The sequence below is a fragment of the Tarenaya hassleriana genome, unplaced genomic scaffold, assembly GCF_000463585.1.
Source record: "Tarenaya hassleriana unplaced genomic scaffold, ASM46358v1 Cleome10, whole genome shotgun sequence".
Classification (NCBI taxonomy): Eukaryota; Viridiplantae; Streptophyta; class Magnoliopsida; order Brassicales; family Cleomaceae; genus Tarenaya; species Tarenaya hassleriana.
The window spans coordinates 2,505,778-2,523,251 of record NW_010960188.1 but is presented as its reverse complement, the minus strand read 5'-3'; the positions used below and the strand labels follow the sequence as shown (position 1 = coordinate 2,523,251).

Genomic DNA, 17,474 nt, shown 5'->3' with positions numbered 1-17,474 from the left:
AAGCTCTTTCTTACTTGATCAATCAATTTATTAAATGTATAACGTTCCCATGGAAATCTTTCACAGAAAGTCAAACTATCCACCATGTCCATCAAATCATGGTCTATATACTCATCTGTGGTGGCATAATCCAATATTCCTCCAAGCATTTCCTTCGATGATTTGGGGGTTGTATGTGCGTGTCTTATGTTGCCTTTTGGACAACGAATACAAATATAGAAACCACGAGACACTTGGAGACTCACTAATGTATTCTTATGGTTAGATTTAGATTTCAAGAGGATATCCCGGCCAAAGGGCACTCGGAGTCCTTCAAAATTAACCTATAAGTCGGACTAAAGCAGAGCACTCGGGAGCACTTGGTTTAAGTGATAGATGGAAGGGAAGTTCCAGGCCAAAGGGCACTCGGATGATTGCCAAATTTTGATGCAAATAGGGGTATGAAAGGGGAAGCCTTTAAATAGGCTAGAAACACATAAGAAATCAAGGGAAATTCGTGCATAAGGAGGAGCTAACAAAACACTAAAGAAAGGTAGTGGAAACAAGACACCATAAAGTGAGGAATACGTGGAAAGTTGGTGGAATGGAAGGCTAACGTCTTGCAACGGTTAGAAGCCTTAAAAAATGTCTCCATGAGGTTGAAATGATGTAGAAAGCTTCCCAGTTTCATCCGATCATCAACCCTTTGACTTGGCGTCTTCTCGAGTTGTCTTATCACACTCTCCTTAGACATCTTTCGATTTTCAAAGGTCTCACTCTGAACTGGCTTTTCCTCATATATTCCCATATAGTCGGATATTCACCGCATTTCAATCCGGATATGAGAGCGTGCTCAACGATGGTTTCAATATCCAGCAAATCTGAGAAAAAGAGAAGTAACCTACCATGAAATCGTTTAACTCCGCAATTTCTATTCAGTTCTCGGTCTCGTTTGAAGATACCAACGAAAATGAGTGATGGGCCGATGTGGAAGCCATTCTCTCAGATTTTTGGTGTCACTTCTTCTTTGAATCGCATGAGAGTTCAAAAGAGGGAGTTTCTTCACCGAATTGAGACAAATCTACCAAATCTCTCCAGTCTTATCCACCAGCTATAGAAGCCACCGCACAAGCCACTTCTCCAGAGCTTACTACGGCTCCTCCTAATACCTGGAATCAATGAGTGGAGAAATCTAATCGTTCTCTAGAATGCATTGGTTCTCCGATGAAACGCAAGAGTGGAATTCCTCAAGTCACTGTTCCGACTAAATCCTTAGAGGCATCGGTGGACGAATGGGTAGATTTTGTGGTCGACCAGTTTAATGGCCTTCCACTTATGATGGGTTGTATAATCGGGTCTCAAATGTGATGTGGTCGAGACCTGGCCCCAGGGTTAAGGTTCAGGATGTAGGAAATATAATGTTCCTTTTCAAGTTGTTAGATCGTAGAGCGAGGGAATTAGCTATAAGCAGGAAGATATGGCATGTAGGGTCCTCCCCTATGTTTGTCTCATCCTGGTGCCCATATCAAACAACAACCAAACCAGTGCTCAATTCTATTGCCACCTGGGTTTCTTTTATAAATCTCCCACACTGTCTTTTGCACCGATAGCTTAAGAAGAATTGCCACCTCAGATGGTCAATCGATGTACCTGGACAGATTAATAGTGGTCAAAGAGAATGTTGCAGTTGCGCGAAGTTATATTGATGTCAACCCCAGGGTGACTCCACCGATGAATATTATCATCACCCTTCGAGGAGGTCAAGACCATTTCATTGATATTGCCTACGATTGGTTGTCATCGACGTGTAGCGAATGCCATGAAATAGGCCATAGCCAGCTCCACTGCCCTTATCCACTCCAGTAACTAAGCCGCTACCAACCACTGTCAAGTCCCCAGGGATTGTAGAGCAGACAGTGAAAGGGATCAAGGCAAGATATCAAAAAACCGCTAATCAAATGGGTGATAATAAGGTTGGGGAGCATGAGATGTCTACCCCGGAAAACAACTCTAACCACTCTCCAAAAAAAGGGAAGGAGGCGGACTTAACACCCACCCTTTGCCCCTCCTCTGGGGCATTGAAAAACCAGCAAGGTATTTCTACAAAGAGCACTATTACCGGACCAAAACTTGGGGCAGAATGTGACAGCTACTAACCGGAAGATCAGTAAAGGTCGGAAATCTTAGAACAAAGGAAAACCCGTCCATGGAATGGCAGAGGTACAGTCACAAACCGGTGGTCGAAAGGCCACAAGAGGAAACTAATCATCATAAGGATACCCATGATTTTTGCCTAGAACGTCAAGGGCATAAATGCCCAGAATAAAAGTTTTTTGACCCGCAAATAGATAGCGGAGGACAAGTTCTATACGAGAAGCCTACTTGAAACACACATACATGAGATAAAATCTCACCGAATAGTTAATGTGATACCTTTGGGTTGAAATAATTTCTATTCTTTTGGAGATTGGTTTATTGGAAGAATCTGGTTAGTATGGGATGATTCCGTCAAGATTAATGTCTACAATTCAATCAACCAGACTATAACATGTCGAGTGGCAATCCCGAGCCGAAATCTACAGTTTACGAAAACTTTTGTCTACAGTTCTACGTTGCTCATTGAATGAAGTCAACTATGGGAAGAGCTAAAGGCTATCGGGCAATATCAGCCCATTATAAACTCACCCTGGGTGGTGCTTGGTGACTTTAATCAATGTCTCAATCCCAATGAACGATTAGATCATGGACAACAACAAGCCAACAGGTTGGCATGCCCGACTTTCACGATTGCTTGCTGGTGGCCGAGATATCTGACATGCCTGCTAGAGGAGCATCCTTCGCTTGGTGGAACAATCACACACAAAATCCTCTATCCGTCAAGTTGGATCGTGTTATGACAAATGGAGCTTGGAATTTTCTATCCCTGCACATTCAGACCACACTCTCTGTATTATCCATTTTTCGGATAATCAATCCCTGGTACGACGGTGTAACGACCCTAGGCCGCTACGGAATAATAGAGCTATCTCCACACATCAACGTTGGACCTTTTAGCGTATTTTGTCCTCACTCGCACACATCCCGAAAAGTACTTCCCAGGAGGTCACCCATCCTAAGACTATTCCAATGCCATCACGCTTAACTTTGGAGTTCTCTCGAGATGGACAACCGAAAAGGTAGATGTATCTTGTTGCTATGAGTAGCTCAATTAATTCCTTTAAGTTATCTTAGACTGTATAGTCCCATACCTACACAGCACTCGGATCCCTCTCATTTCGGTACGTCTGATTCATCCCTGTTCCCCCTACCCAGAAGCTCGTCAGGAGTCGTCCATTGTCCATGCCTCTCACACCGGGGATCACTTCCTGCCTTCCTACGATATCCTGGGTTGTCATAGGCCTACCAGCTTCTGCATGGTTCATCCTCGAACCACACCATACTGGGAGAGAATCGGCTCTGATACATTTGTAATGACCCGAGGCCGCTATGAAATGATAGAGCTATCCCCACACACCAACATTGAACCTTTTAGCGTGTTTTGTCCTAACTCGCACACATCCCGGAAAGTACTTCCCAAGAGGTCACCTATCCTAAGACTACTCCAAGGCCAGCACGCTTAACTTTGGAGTTCTCTCCAGATGGGCAACCAAAAAGGTAGATGCATCTTGTTGCTATGGGTAGCTCAATTAATTCCTTTAAGTTATCTTAGACTGTGTAGTCCTATACCTACACAGCCCTCGGATCCCTCTCATTCCAGTGCGTCGGATTCATCCCTGTACCCCCTACCCAAAAACTCGTCAGGAGCCGCCCATTGCCCATGCCTCTCGCACTGTCGATCACTCCCCGCCCTCCTACGTTATCTTAGGTTGTCACAAACGGCCATTTAAATTCTTCCAGCACTTAATCCTAGTTCCCGAGTTCTTCAAATAGTCTCTAGACATTGGTTTGCCTCGGAGATCGATAGTAGACCGCAGCACCAGCTATGTAGGGCCATGAAGCACCTAAAGCAGCCGCTTAGAGCACTGAACCAAGATAGATTCTCTGAGTTATCTAAGAGGGTAAATGAAGCCGTTAAGATACTAAAAAAGGTTTCAGCAAGCCAATATTTGAAGTACCAAATGAAAATTTGAATTGCAGATGAAAAAATACTATGCCAAAACATGACGCTGGTCTCAACCGAGGAGAGGTTCTACATGTAGAAAATTTGATGGATATGGTGTTCTGGCCACGCTGGTCTCATTTGAGGATGAGTTTAGATGGTCCAATGGACCCATATGTTTATTAATGAGGTTGATGAGCTTATTATCTTAATGGTTAAGCGAAGGCCCATTAGACCCATTGGGTTTAATAAAATCCTAATTGTTTTTATAATTATGTTTAATAAATATAATTTAGGGTTAAGTGAAAAATCAGATTTTTTTCTCCTCTCTCTCTCTCTCTCTCTCGTGGCTGACCTCTCTCTCTCATGGGGAGTACCTCAGTATTCGTTCTCTTCCTCCATATCGTGTTCTAACAGATGCAAGTCCGTGAGTGTAGACAAGCTGTAGAGAACGCTTAATTTCAGTGTTTGTGACATATATCTCTGGATCGAAACATGTTGGTATATTGGTACCTTTATCATTATATGTAAGATCTGTTGATTGAATTTCGTATAATCTATTACGTTGCTTGAAACCCAAAGTTGGAACCCTAGAAACCGTTATAAAAGCATGTTTAGGGATCTGCAAAATTCCAACAAGTAGATCACAGTACCAACTATGTAGAGCCATAAAGCACCTAAAGCAGCCGCTTAGAGCACTGAACCAAGACATATTCTCTGAGTTATCTAAGAGGGTAAATGAAGCCGGTATGATCCTAAAAAGGGTTCAACAAACCATATTTGAAGCACCAGTTTAAAATTTGAATTATAGAGGAGAAAATACTATACCAATACATGACGCTAGTCTCAACCGAGGAGAGGTTCTACACGTAGAAATCTCGTGTAAGGTGGGTTAGTCTAGGGAATAAAGGCACAGCGTATTTCCATCATAAGTTTTAAGCTCGGACGACAAAGAATCACATACATTTTGTGGAAGACGATCACGGTAAACGGTTGGATAATGTCTGCTGGGAAGGAAAGGAGATATTCAACCATCGAATTTGGACCTGATACGTGACTTGTTACCATACCGATATGCGACGACCAGAGTTCATTGGTTGGTGCTATTCCCTCAGCGGAGGACATTAATACTATATATGTTCAATACAATTGCATTAGAAGTTAAAGGTTAAATAAAGTACAAGGAAATTATGATTTGTTACTCGAAATAGATCGGTTGATCTCCATTGATACTAGAATATATAACATACAGTTGCATTAGAAGTTTAAGGTTAGGATATCAATAAAAAATTCACACTTTTTTATCCAATTAAATTATATATATTTATCATATCTAATACGATAACTATTTTTAAAAAAAACTAATAAATAAATCTCCAAATATAAAACTGACTATTTAGTTTTCACGAACATATGATGTGTCAACAATTTTAGCTTAATCAGATGGCACATTTTTAGTCACATTATTTTATAATATTAAATAATAAAATTAAAAAATTAAGAAATCTATTATAATACTAATAAAAAACAAAATTTACATATATACACACATACACATACATACATATGTACATCTATGTATATATACACATATATATACATTTTTCTGTTAACATTCACTGTGATTAAAGGTCTAATTCCAGGTGTTTCGTTCATGCATAGCGTGAATTATGTCATATATATATTCATTTATATAATCTAGCCGTTCCTCTCATACATGCATTAGAATATCTTGAAATCATACTTGTATGATCTCTGTCTGAAGGAATACTGTCACATTCAAATACCTTGAATTTCTCTTATTAAATTATGGGACAATAAAAAATAACACTGAATTTTCAAATTTTGACAAAAAAAACTGAAATTTTTATTTTATCAAATAAAAATTAAACCTTTTAATTTTGACGAAACAAACATTTATTTTTTGTACGATTGTCAAAATAAACAAAATGACTGACGTAGGAAAAGGAGATTCAAACACGTCAGATTATTTTGTTTATTTTTTTTTCGACAATCGAAGAAAGTTCATATATTTTTTTATCACTGAAAAAATTCAATGTTTTTTTTTATAATCGCAGAAAAATTTATGTATTTTTTAGACCATTTAAAAAGTTCAGTATTTTTTTAGATTCGTTTAAAAATTTTAATATTTATTTGATTGAAAATAAAGTTCACTGTTTTTTTTTGGTCAATCGCAAAGTTCGATGTTTTTATTTATTTTCCCTTAAACTGTCAACAGAAAGAGTACTTTCACAACGTCGCATACGTTAACATTCACGGGCATGTAGGGTTTCTACCGGGTCCACCAAAGTAGATGTAAGGTCCCAGGTTGTTGGTTCCGAGAAATAAATCGTAACAAAGTGCATTTGTCATCCTGACATCAGTGATATGGGGCATGACCTTTTGCCCCTGCTCATTGTACACGTTGATTTGATCCATGGAGCACGCCTGGCCGAACCCTCCCGCAGCAAAGTGGCCACTCCCCATAGTGGTTTCCGTGTGTTGCTCGCCGCTCTTTGCATTCACGATCTCCCCACCAAAGTCCACCCTATCCGCGTGGTCCTGCATAGATGTGAAGAGCGACCTCGGCCAATACCCGACAGATACTCCGTTGATTATCAACCACCAATCTCCGAAAAAGGGTTCCTACCAAAACCATTACATAAATGCCATGCTCTTTTATTTAGGCAAGAGAATTCGGATCTCCGTCTTTCTTACCTTCCTTACAGTTACGAAGAGGTATGCCATTTGGACATTGTAAGTCGAGACTTGCTCCAAGGCTGCTCCAACTAGGGTAATGCCGGATTTTTGAACAAAGCCCTCACATTGGAGGTTGTAGCATCCATTTTGGTAACTCTTAGACTGTTTGTCGATGAGAAATGGCTTGTTAGCTTAGCTCCAACAGCGTAAAAGGACGACAAAAATATTAGACCGGCTGGGGGTAACTTACAGTCCAGAAAATAAAGAGCCTGGGGTTATCATCGCCATACAGTCGTGGATACGCCTATCAACAAATGCAAGGAAAAAAAACAGCATCCAAATTCACCTGCCAACTCACTTGGATCCACGGGGAAAAAAAAAAGAGTACAGAGAATGACACAAGGCACCTGCCAGCCCACTTCGATCGTGTTCATATCGGTTGGGCTCTGACCATTGGCTACAAGCCACATCTGGGCCAAACTGAATTCTTCCGCGTGTGCAACGTGTGGTTTCCACAGATTCATATTGGCGTCGGCCCCGACATATTTTCCAACATTCTTCGATTGGATTACGGCGTACTAATGCACGCAAAAAGAAAAAAAGCACGATGGAATTGTAATAGATTTTAAATGAAATAAACATCTATTATGGACAATTTTCTGAAATTATATTAGATTTTTTAAGGAAATCTATCGTTCTCATTTTGTTTGTTATATAGTTTTATATTTTAAAAAATATTAAATATTTTTGTAAAATTATTTTCTTACAATTTGGTTTAAACTAAATCGTTATAAATGATTTGTGATATTATTATTAATTAGATAAAAAAAATATGTAAAAATTAATATAATTATTAAACTATATATATATATATATATATCGAGCATGACATCTCAAAGTTGGAGACAACTCTACTTCTACCGTGTGAATATATATACCTCATGCGCAAATGGACCGTTGTTTAGGCGGTTTCGACGATTATAGATGCCATAACTTGGATCCTTTTTTCCGTACGTTTTGATGGAACCCCACCGTAACAGATCTTCTCTTGTTGTTCTTCTTATCGGAACTGTATTTTCTGGACATTTTCCGTTCCTATGCCACAGTTGAGTTAGGGGCTGCAGTTTTCCATCGGTGTTCATGGATCGATTTTTTGAGAGAAAGGTCGGGTCCGACTAATTGACATTGTTCCCATGAAAAAAACACAAGAAAATGATGTGAAAAAAAAAATCAAATCAATGGTACCAAGAGAAAATAATAGCCAAAGAAACAACTTCTCACATACCCGAATTGTGTGGTTCTTCATCAAAGGATGATCAAAAGCCGGTTGTTTGTACATATCAACACAATCTATTATATCTCCATCGGGACTCTATTTACCACAAATATGAAAAAAGTGAAACAACAATATGTCATAACAAAAAAAAAAATCATTAATGATAGTCATCTCAAAACTCAAGTTACAATACCGATAAGAAAGAAGAAAATCTTATAGCTTATATATGCATGTGCTCTTACGTACCTTTATGGATTTAACAGCGGGTTTGTTGACTCGCTTTAAGTACCTTTGTATCTCAACCTCATCCAATTCTCCGAAGGAGGTTGTGCTTATCAATGCCATGGTTACAAGAAACAACATCAAAATGGTCGTCCGACCAACCATGAACACATGAGATGCCATTCCAAAAGACAATATTAATAGCTTTGAGTTTGTTGGTACGACTCTCGTTTTCAAATGTTTGGAATTTATAAGCATGAAATTTGTTCATAATCCAAACAAGCGGATTTGTTTCTATACGATTTAGGTGACTTGGTACATGTAACGTATGGATTATTTTCCTAATGTTTGGGACCTATATTCGTAGGATGGGTTCATTTTATTGATAACGTTAAACTATATATATGCTTATCAACGCCATGGTTACAAGAAACAACATCAAAATGGTCGTAGAATGGGTTCATTTTATTGATAACGTTAAACGTAGAAATGGAAATAATATATTAAAAAGCAGCACAACCCCAAATTGAAATGAAAAACGGATATTTTCCATAAGAAAATTCTAATAAATATTTTTGTTAAAATAAGCGATTTTATACTTATAAATTGTGATAATTGGATCTATATCAATATATGTAATATTTATCAACCGGAATGATGATTTTTTACTTGAAATGTATTATTTAATCTCCACTAGAATATAACAATCAATTGCAATATAAACTAAAGGCCTAGGTTATATTTATAGGATATCAACAAAAAGTTCACAAATTTTCAGAAATTAATTATAAAAAACATTTATATTGTACGGACAAAAATATCCAAATAATTTTCTCCATTCTCTAATATGTATGTGGCAATCCACGTCATCAAATTCGTGGTGGATTATAGCTGGTGATGAGTTGCATTATCGAAATCTAGAAAAATTTGTTAGTGAAGGCAGTAGTTATAATATATATATAATAAACTTAGTAAAATATATTGTTAAAAAAAATGTTTATATTTTACAATTGAAATTTATGATTTTTTATTTTTTAAAATTTCTTTACAATTATTTAAAATAAATAGTTTTTGACAAAATAAACTGATAATTACTCAAAATCGATCACCAATTTGTTTACGTAAAGTTTTATTCTCGAAATTTATGAGTAAAAAACATCTACCATCAGTCAAATTGACAACATACAAAATCGGTCATTGTATTGATCAAACCAATCTAGAACAAATTGTTTCATGTGGTTAACCAGATGTTTTAATATTTTCTCAATCTCCATAATTAAAAAACAAATAAATCAAACCAATTTGTCCATCGATTTTTGTAATAAAATCAAATAGGATAATTGTTGAAGCAAATATCTTCGCATATTCACCTATGCATATGACGTCAAATATCTCCCCATACAAGTTACAACCCATCCATATGATTGATCGTGCATTAACATAAGCTTCCCATATATGGACTTGACACATGGCGACTTGGAATGCATCGTAAGGAAACGGTGCAATAAGAGACGTTGGAAAATATTCAAAAACATATATTCCAGGATGTGATGGAGCAATCAAAGTCAAAACCGATTAACAACTTACATTATTCTATACCAAGACGTTTCTAAATATTATATAAATATTATATCCATTAGTGCTTACATTTATTTTATTCTTTTTACACTTCTATATTTTTAGTTATAAATATGTACATATACTTATGAATATAACAAGTAGGAGTGGACACGGATCAGATATCTGTGATTTTTGAGATATTCGTATCCGTATCCGATCCACACAAATACTCGATTTTATTATCCTTATCCGATCCATAATTTACGGATATCCGAAATTTTGGATATCCGTAAATATCGCGGATATTTGCGAATATCCGTATCCGACATAAAAATTATAAAAATTAAATTCAAATTTAAATAACAATTTTAAATATAAAAGAAAATATATAAGTTATTTAATATAAATGTTATTCACAATTTAAAATTCATAATTTAAATATTTTAAATCAAGTCAAATACAAATATAATCATAATCTATTATATACAAATATATTGAAAATTCAAAATTCAAATATTAAACCTAATAAATTTTAATATTCAAAAGATTAAATATTATAAATCTCAATATATACAAAATATTTCTTGAATATACATATAAAATATGTAAGTATAAAACATTTTAAATTTTTATAGTAAATTATTTTTATATTTAATAATATTATTAATTAGTACGGATCGGATCGGATATGTCGGATAATTCGAATTTGATATCCGTATCCGATCCGTATCCGACAACTATTTCAAAATAAATATCCGTATCCGATCCATAAACTCCGGATATCCGAATTTTCGATTCGGATACGGATCGGATAACGGATTGGTTCAGTTTTTTCGGATATTATGCCCATCTCTAATAACAAGTAACGAACAAAAGGGATTTAGTCCCATTTTACTTCACTTTTCGAATGTCTTTTTCTTCATTACGTTCAAACTTCTTTCCTCTTGTTTTACAACTATAATCTCTCAAATTCATATAGAAATCTTCATGGTATTAGAGTATAAGGTCTAGAGGACCTTGTGTTTTTTATTCCACTGCGAAATCGAAGCATATTCCCTCTCGTTTGTGAGTATACCGAAGAGGAGCTTGCTTGTTTTATTTTTCAGATCTTTGTTCTCCCTTTTGGTCACTCATTCAAACCAAAAGAAGAGTTTTCTTCAAGTAAATCGTTGGCCATTCATTCAAGCCACGATTTACCATATTTTTCTTGTCTCTCTCAGTCTTTTCATTTCAAACCGAGAAGAATTTTTTTGTCATATTCCATTATCACTACAATATGTGTGAGTATTGTATAGTGATTGTGAGTATGAAGATTTTTATGAAGAACCAGAATACAGAGAGTATTGGGATGTCGAGGATGTCTTAGCCAAAATACCAAAGACTTTAAGAGAGATGTTGGTGCAAAACGCCAATGAAAACAACATCGAGTTAAGTATTATTCTTCTTGAAGAATTATTCCAAACTAATGAGTTTTTTGACATGATGCAAAAAGCACAGGTAGAAAGCATTGAAGAGGCGAAAACAATGCATGGAGAACTATAAACCGATTAGAAAAACTATGACAACGGTAATGGCCTAGATCATGCACTCTCGGATGAAGAAGAAGGAAGAGAAACAGATGCGATTGTGAATGACCTCATAACGGAGTCAAAGAACCCCGAAGAAGAGGCATTACGCATCCATTTGAACTCATTCCATATCCGAGTATAATAAAGAATCTGAGCATCCCCTTCGCACGGATAGAGACCCAAGTTTGTAGTATCTTGTATTCTCCTATCTCTTTCGATTTTTGTATTCCAAGTGTTATGTTTCGTTGTTTTAGTGTTTATGATCAGAAAATCCAACAAATAATCATGAAACCTCATGGTGTCGAAAAGCTCACGAGTGAGGGGGAATGATATGATATACTCGTATGCTTCTCTACCAAGAAAACAGTACAAGCATCCGAAGAACCAAAAGAGATGACATTACCTATGAGTTCCTACAACTCTAGGTTTGGTAAAATCACTCTTGAACCTCTTGTTTCTTATCCAGATGATAATGTTTATGTATTGCAAAATGAAAAAGAAGGCATACTTGTCCGAAATACACTTGACCATGATATAAACACATGTTTTTTGTGTTCAATATAAATTTGAGTAATATGCTAAGTCTAGAATATAAACCACATGTGAATCCCTTCTTACAAATAATGTCTCATGTATTAAAAATATTGAACTTTAAGCATGCTAAGGCATTTTTTTTACTATTGTTCGATGAAAAACACATTGTAACATGTTTATTCTCGTCTTTAATTATCAAAGGGAGTGTCATGACCTCTCTTGTGTTTAGGGGTGTAAAATGTGCGGGCCAGTTTGGGTTCGGACCGAGTTCAATTCGGGCCTAGATTTTTTCGAGCTGAGTCGGCCCGCTCATTTATTTTTCGGGTCTATCATCGATGGCCCGGTGCCCAGTCCTACAAGATTTCGGGCGGGTTCGGGCCGGGCTTTGAGTTTTTTATTAAATAAATTTTTTTGTGATAATAATAATGATAATAAATAATAATAATAATAATAATAATAATAATAATAATAATAATAATAATAATAATATAAACATTCAACGAAATAAAAATAAATTTTAAAAAATTATCCAATTATTCAATTATCTAACACCACATCCGATAAGAATATATTAAAACAAAGATAAATTTTTTTATGCACATCGACTACATTTAAAAACTTTTAAATTAAAAAATAACCATATAAATTTTAAAATATACAAATTTATCTAATATTTTTTAATATATATAATATATATTCGGTATAAAAAAATATTCATATAAATTTAAAATTAAATTCATAAATCATTATACATATAAATTAGATCAAAATCTTATCAAAATAGTCGGTTATACATATATATATATATGATTTTATAAATAAAATAATATATAATTTTAGTATATATATTAATTAAATCCATCAAATATATAAATATATATAACATAAATAAAAGATTTTTTAAATGTTATATGAGAATAAAAATCTAATCTTTCGATATGTTTCGGACTAAATGGGCGGGTCGAACAGGTATCGGACTCGATTGATTCAGGCCTCAATTTTTTTGGGTCGGGCCGGTCCACCCATTTATTTATCGGGTCTATATTAATTAGGTCCATGTCTTTAATTTTTTCGGGCGGGCTCGTACCGAGTTTCGGGCCTCGAATTTAATTGGCATCCCTACTTGTGTTTGCTAACATTTTTTTGAGATCTTACAGAAAATAAAAATGAAAGTACCATATATTCGAAGCTTGAAACAGATATCAAAGGGAGTGGAATGCTTTAGGATGCCTTATCTCAATCATGAAAACATTCGATCTTCATTCTTTAAGATTAGCTTTTCGATATTTCTCCAAAGTTAATCTTGACGGGAATGTTGAAGCAAATATCTTTGCATATTCACCTATGCATATGACATCAATATCTCCCCATACATGACGAATATGAGTCCTAGCAATAAAGTAGAGAGGATAGAGATGTCTCAAGTACGGTATGCTGAAGTAGTGGGAGCGATCAGTCGATACATGTCGAATCCTGGAGTTGAGCATTGGAGTGTTGTGAAGAGGATCATGAGATACCACAAGGATACCACAAATGTTGCATTATGTTATGAATGATCAGACATGATTGTTATTGTATAGGTTGATTCAGATTACGCCGGCGACCTCGACAAAAGTAAGTCCACCACTGGATACGTGTTTACTCTTGTTGGAGGAGCTGTAAGCTAGGTTTCAAAACTGCAGTCTATCGTGGCGATATCTACGACGGAGATTAAGTATGTGGCGGGTCGACAGTTTCAATCTGGTTGCAAATTTTAATGGAGGAACTCAGAGACAAACAAGATAATATCGTCTTGTTCTGTGATAGTCAGAGCGGTTTGCATCTAGCAAAGAATCCGACATTCATCCAAGGACAAAGTACATATGAGTATAATATCACTTTGTACGAGAGAATATGGAGGAAGGAAGTGTGGATATTTAGAAAATCCATATAGAGGCAAATATGGCGAATATAATGACAAAGTCAGTAAACAATGACAAGTTCATCTGGTGTCGATCTTCTATGGGTCTAGCAGAAATGTAAACATCATGGAGATAGCGAGGTAGAAAGGAAAATGGAATACAACAAAAAGTGGTTTTAAGTGAGAAAATATCAAAAGTAAAACCACTTTTGTGGTCTACATATGCAGGTTTCAAAAAGGGAGGTTTGGAGGCTGAGGCACCGAAACGGCGTCTCATATTACTGAAAATTTAATCAACTATGGGTCCTACCATTTTGGAGTTTTTTCCATTCATTTGCCTATATAAGACAATCATGTCTCTGTTTCATCATCCCAAGCCAAGAACAAACACAGAGTAAAGAGAGAATAAAAGGAAAAAAGAGAGAGTGAGAAAAAAAAATTCTGGATCTCTCTTATTTTTTGGGTTTTTCCTTTTTATTTCTAAGTGTTTATTCTCCTATATAAGAGAGAATTATTATTGTATATTTATTTGTAAAGAGTTAGTGATGTAATTCTTTGACAGTCGGTATAAATCCTTCTATCATTCGCCTGTGGACTTTGGCATTCTGGCGAACTACGTAAATTCTCGGTGTCCTATTATTTAGTTTTTCGTCTCAATTTAGTTGTCTAATAGTGATTTATACACGTCTGATCCTAACAATATAGAGGTACGGAGAAACATGATTTGTTATTCGAAATAGATTAATGATATCTCCATTAGCACTAGAAGACTATGTACAATACAAATGCATTATAAGTTAAAGATTAAATAAAGTACAAGGAAATTATGATTTGTTACTCAGAAATAGATCTTTGATCTCCATTGATACTGGAACATATAACACACAGTTACATTAGAAGTTTAAGGCTAGGATATCAATACAAAAAAATCACACTTTTCTATCCGATTAAATTATATATATTTATCATATCTAATAATAAAATAATTATATATATTTTTTAAAAATAACTATATTTTAAAAAAACTAATAAATAAATCTCTAAATATAAAACTGAATATTTAGTTCTCACGAACATATGATGTGTCAACAATTTTATCTTAAGCAGATGACACATTTTTAGTCACATTATTTTATAATATTTAATAATAAAATAATAATAAAAAATTAAGAAATCTATAATAATACTAATAAAAAAAATTTGCATATATATATATATATATACACATATCAATACACATATACATAGATATATACATTTTCCTGTCAACATTCACTGTGATTACTGTCTACTTCCAGGTGTTTGGTTGATGTATAGCGTGAATTAGATGATATATATTATTATCTAGTCGTTCCTCTCATACATGCATTAGAATATCTTAAAATCATACTTGTGTGATCTCTGTCTGAAGGAATACAGTCACATTCAAATACCTTGAATTTCTCTTATTATATTATCAACAGAAAGATAATTTCACTGGCAATTAACGTTTCTACCGGGTCCACCGAAGAAGATGTAAGTTCCCAGGTTGTTGGTCCCGGCATATAAATCGTAACAATGTCTATTTGTCATGAAGATATTAGTGATATAGGGCTCTGTCATTATGTCCCGCTCATCGTACACGTGGATTTGATCCATGGAGCAAGCCTTGCCGTACCCTTCCCAGGAATAGTGGCCACTCCCCATAGCGGTTTCCGTGTGCTCGCCCGCTATGAACTTTGCGTTCACGATCTCCCCGCCAAAGTCCACGCGTTCCGCGAAGTTCTGCAGAGATGTGAAGAGCGCCCTCGGCCAATACCCGACAGGTGTTCCGTTGATTATCAGCCACCAATCTCCGGAAGTGAAGTCCTACCAAAACCATTACATGAATGCCATGCTCTTTTATTTAGGCAAGAGAATTCGGATCTCCGTCTTTCTTACCTTCTTCACAATTACGAAGAGGTATGCCATTTGGACATTGTAAGTCGAGACTTGCTCCAAGGCTGCTCCAACTACGGTAATGCTGGATTTTTGAACAAAGCCCTCACATTGGAGGTTGTAGCATCCATTTCGGTAACTCTTAGACTGTTTGTCGATGAGAAATGGCTTGTTAGCTTAGCTCCAACAGCGTAAAAGGACGACAAAAATATTAGACCGGCTGGGGGTGACTTACAGTCCAGAAAATAAAGAGCCTGGGGTTATCATCGCCATACAGTCGTGGATACGCCTATCAACAAATGCAAGGAAAAAAAAACAGCATCCAAATTCACCTGCCAACTCACTTGGATCCACGGGGGCAAAAAAAAAGAGTACAGAGAATGACACAAGGCACCTGCCAGCCCACTTCGATCGAGTTCAGATCGGTTGTGCTCTCACCATTGGCTATAAGCCACATCTGGGCCAAACTGAATTCTTCCGCGTGTGCGACGTGTGGTTTCCACAGATTCAAATTGGCTTCGGCCCCGACATATTTTGCAACATTCTTCGATTGGATTATGGCGTACTAATGCAACACGCAAAAAGAAAAAAAGCACGATGGAATTGTAATAGATTTTAAATGAAATAAACATCTATTATGGATTTTTTTAAAGAAATCTACCGTTCTCATTTTGTTTGTTATATAGTTTTATATTTTAAAAAATAATAAATATTTTTGTAAAATTATTTTCTTACAATTTGGTTTAAACTAAATCGTTAGAGACAACTCTATGTCTACCGTGTGAATATATACCTCATGTGCAAATTGACCGTTGTTTAGGCGGTTTCGACGATTATAGATGCCATAACTTGGATCTTTTTTTCCGTACGTTTTGATGGAACCCCACCGTAAGAGATCTTCTCTTGTTGTTCTTCTTATCGGAACGGTGTTTTCTGGACATTTTCCATTCATATGCCACAGTTGAGCTAGGGGCTGCAGTTTTCCATCGGTGTTCATGGATTGATTTTTTGGGAGAAAGCTCGGGTCCGACTAATTGACATCGTTCCCATGAAAAAAACACAAGAAAATGATGTGAAAAAAAAATCAAATCAATGGTACCAAGAGAAAATATTAGCCAAAGAAACAACTTCTCGCATACCCGAATTGTGTGGTTCTTCATCAAAGGATGATCAAAAACCGGTTGTTTGTACATATCAACACAATCTATTATATCTCCATCGGGACTCTATTTGCCACAAATATAAAAAAAGTGAAACAACAATATGTCATAACAAAAAAAAAATCATTAATGATAGTCATCTCAAAACTCAAGTTACAATACCGATAAGAAAGAAGAAAATCTTATAGCTTACATATGCACGTGGTCTTACGTACCTTTATGGATTTAACAGCGGGTTTGTTGACTCGCTTCAAGTACCTTTGTATCTCAACCTCATCCAATTCTCCGAAGGAGGTTGTGCTTATCAACGCCATGGTTACAAGAAACAACATCAAAATGGTCGTCCGACCAACCATGAAGACATGAGATGCCATTCCAAAAGACAATATTAATAGCTTTGAGATTGTTGGTACGACTCTCGTTTTCAAATGTTTGGAATTTATAAGCATGGAATTTGTTCATAATCCAAACAATCAGATTTGTTTCTATACGATTTAGGTGACTCGGTACATGTAACATATTGATTATTTTCCTAATGTTTAGAACCTATATTCGTAGA

At 35.8% G+C, this 17,474-nt stretch overlaps 2 protein-coding genes across 2 annotated transcripts; both read right to left on the bottom strand.

Annotated features, from left to right (window-relative positions):
- Nucleotides 1–6,352: 6,352 nt before the first annotated feature.
- Nucleotides 6,353–8,399, bottom strand: LOC104804783. The gene is made up of 7 exons (XM_019204197.1): nucleotides 8,301–8,399; nucleotides 8,064–8,150; nucleotides 7,717–7,953; nucleotides 7,186–7,356; nucleotides 7,029–7,082; nucleotides 6,797–6,940; nucleotides 6,353–6,724 (listed from the first exon to the last, which is right to left on the bottom strand). The coding sequence occupies exons 1-7, from the start codon at nucleotides 8,397–8,399 to the stop codon at nucleotides 6,353–6,355; spliced, it is 1,164 nt and encodes a 387-aa protein (XP_019059742.1).
- A 6,912-nt stretch (nucleotides 8,400–15,311) lies between these two features.
- Nucleotides 15,312–17,229, bottom strand: LOC104804777. The gene is made up of 6 exons (XM_010529124.1): nucleotides 17,131–17,229; nucleotides 16,895–16,981; nucleotides 16,150–16,320; nucleotides 15,991–16,044; nucleotides 15,759–15,902; nucleotides 15,312–15,686 (listed from the first exon to the last, which is right to left on the bottom strand). Exons 1-6 carry the CDS (start codon nucleotides 17,227–17,229, stop codon nucleotides 15,312–15,314), a joined length of 930 nt encoding a protein of 309 aa, XP_010527426.1.
- Between the last annotated feature and the right edge of the window lie 245 nt (nucleotides 17,230–17,474).

Excerpts from the sequence above, each read along its gene's own strand:
- LOC104804783 (XM_019204197.1), bottom strand. The coding sequence starts at position 8,399 with ATGGCATTGATAAGCACAACCTCCTTCGGAGAATTGGATGAGGTTGAG. Across the intron at positions 7,083-7,185 it reads CGATCGAAGTGGGCTGGCAG|GCGTATCCACGACTGTATGG; the intron begins GTGCCTTGTGTC and ends ATTTGTTGATAG. Across the intron at positions 6,941-7,028 it reads GGCTCTTTATTTTCTGGACT|TCTAAGAGTTACCAAAATGG; the intron begins GTAAGTTACCCC and ends ATCGACAAACAG.
- LOC104804777 (XM_010529124.1), bottom strand. The coding sequence starts at position 17,229 with ATGGCGTTGATAAGCACAACCTCCTTCGGAGAATTGGATGAGGTTGAG. Across the intron at positions 16,045-16,149 it reads CGATCGAAGTGGGCTGGCAG|GCGTATCCACGACTGTATGG; the intron begins GTGCCTTGTGTC and ends ATTTGTTGATAG. Across the intron at positions 15,687-15,758 it reads TCTTCGTAATTGTGAAGAAG|GACTTCACTTCCGGAGATTG; the intron begins GTAAGAAAGACG and ends TGGTTTTGGTAG.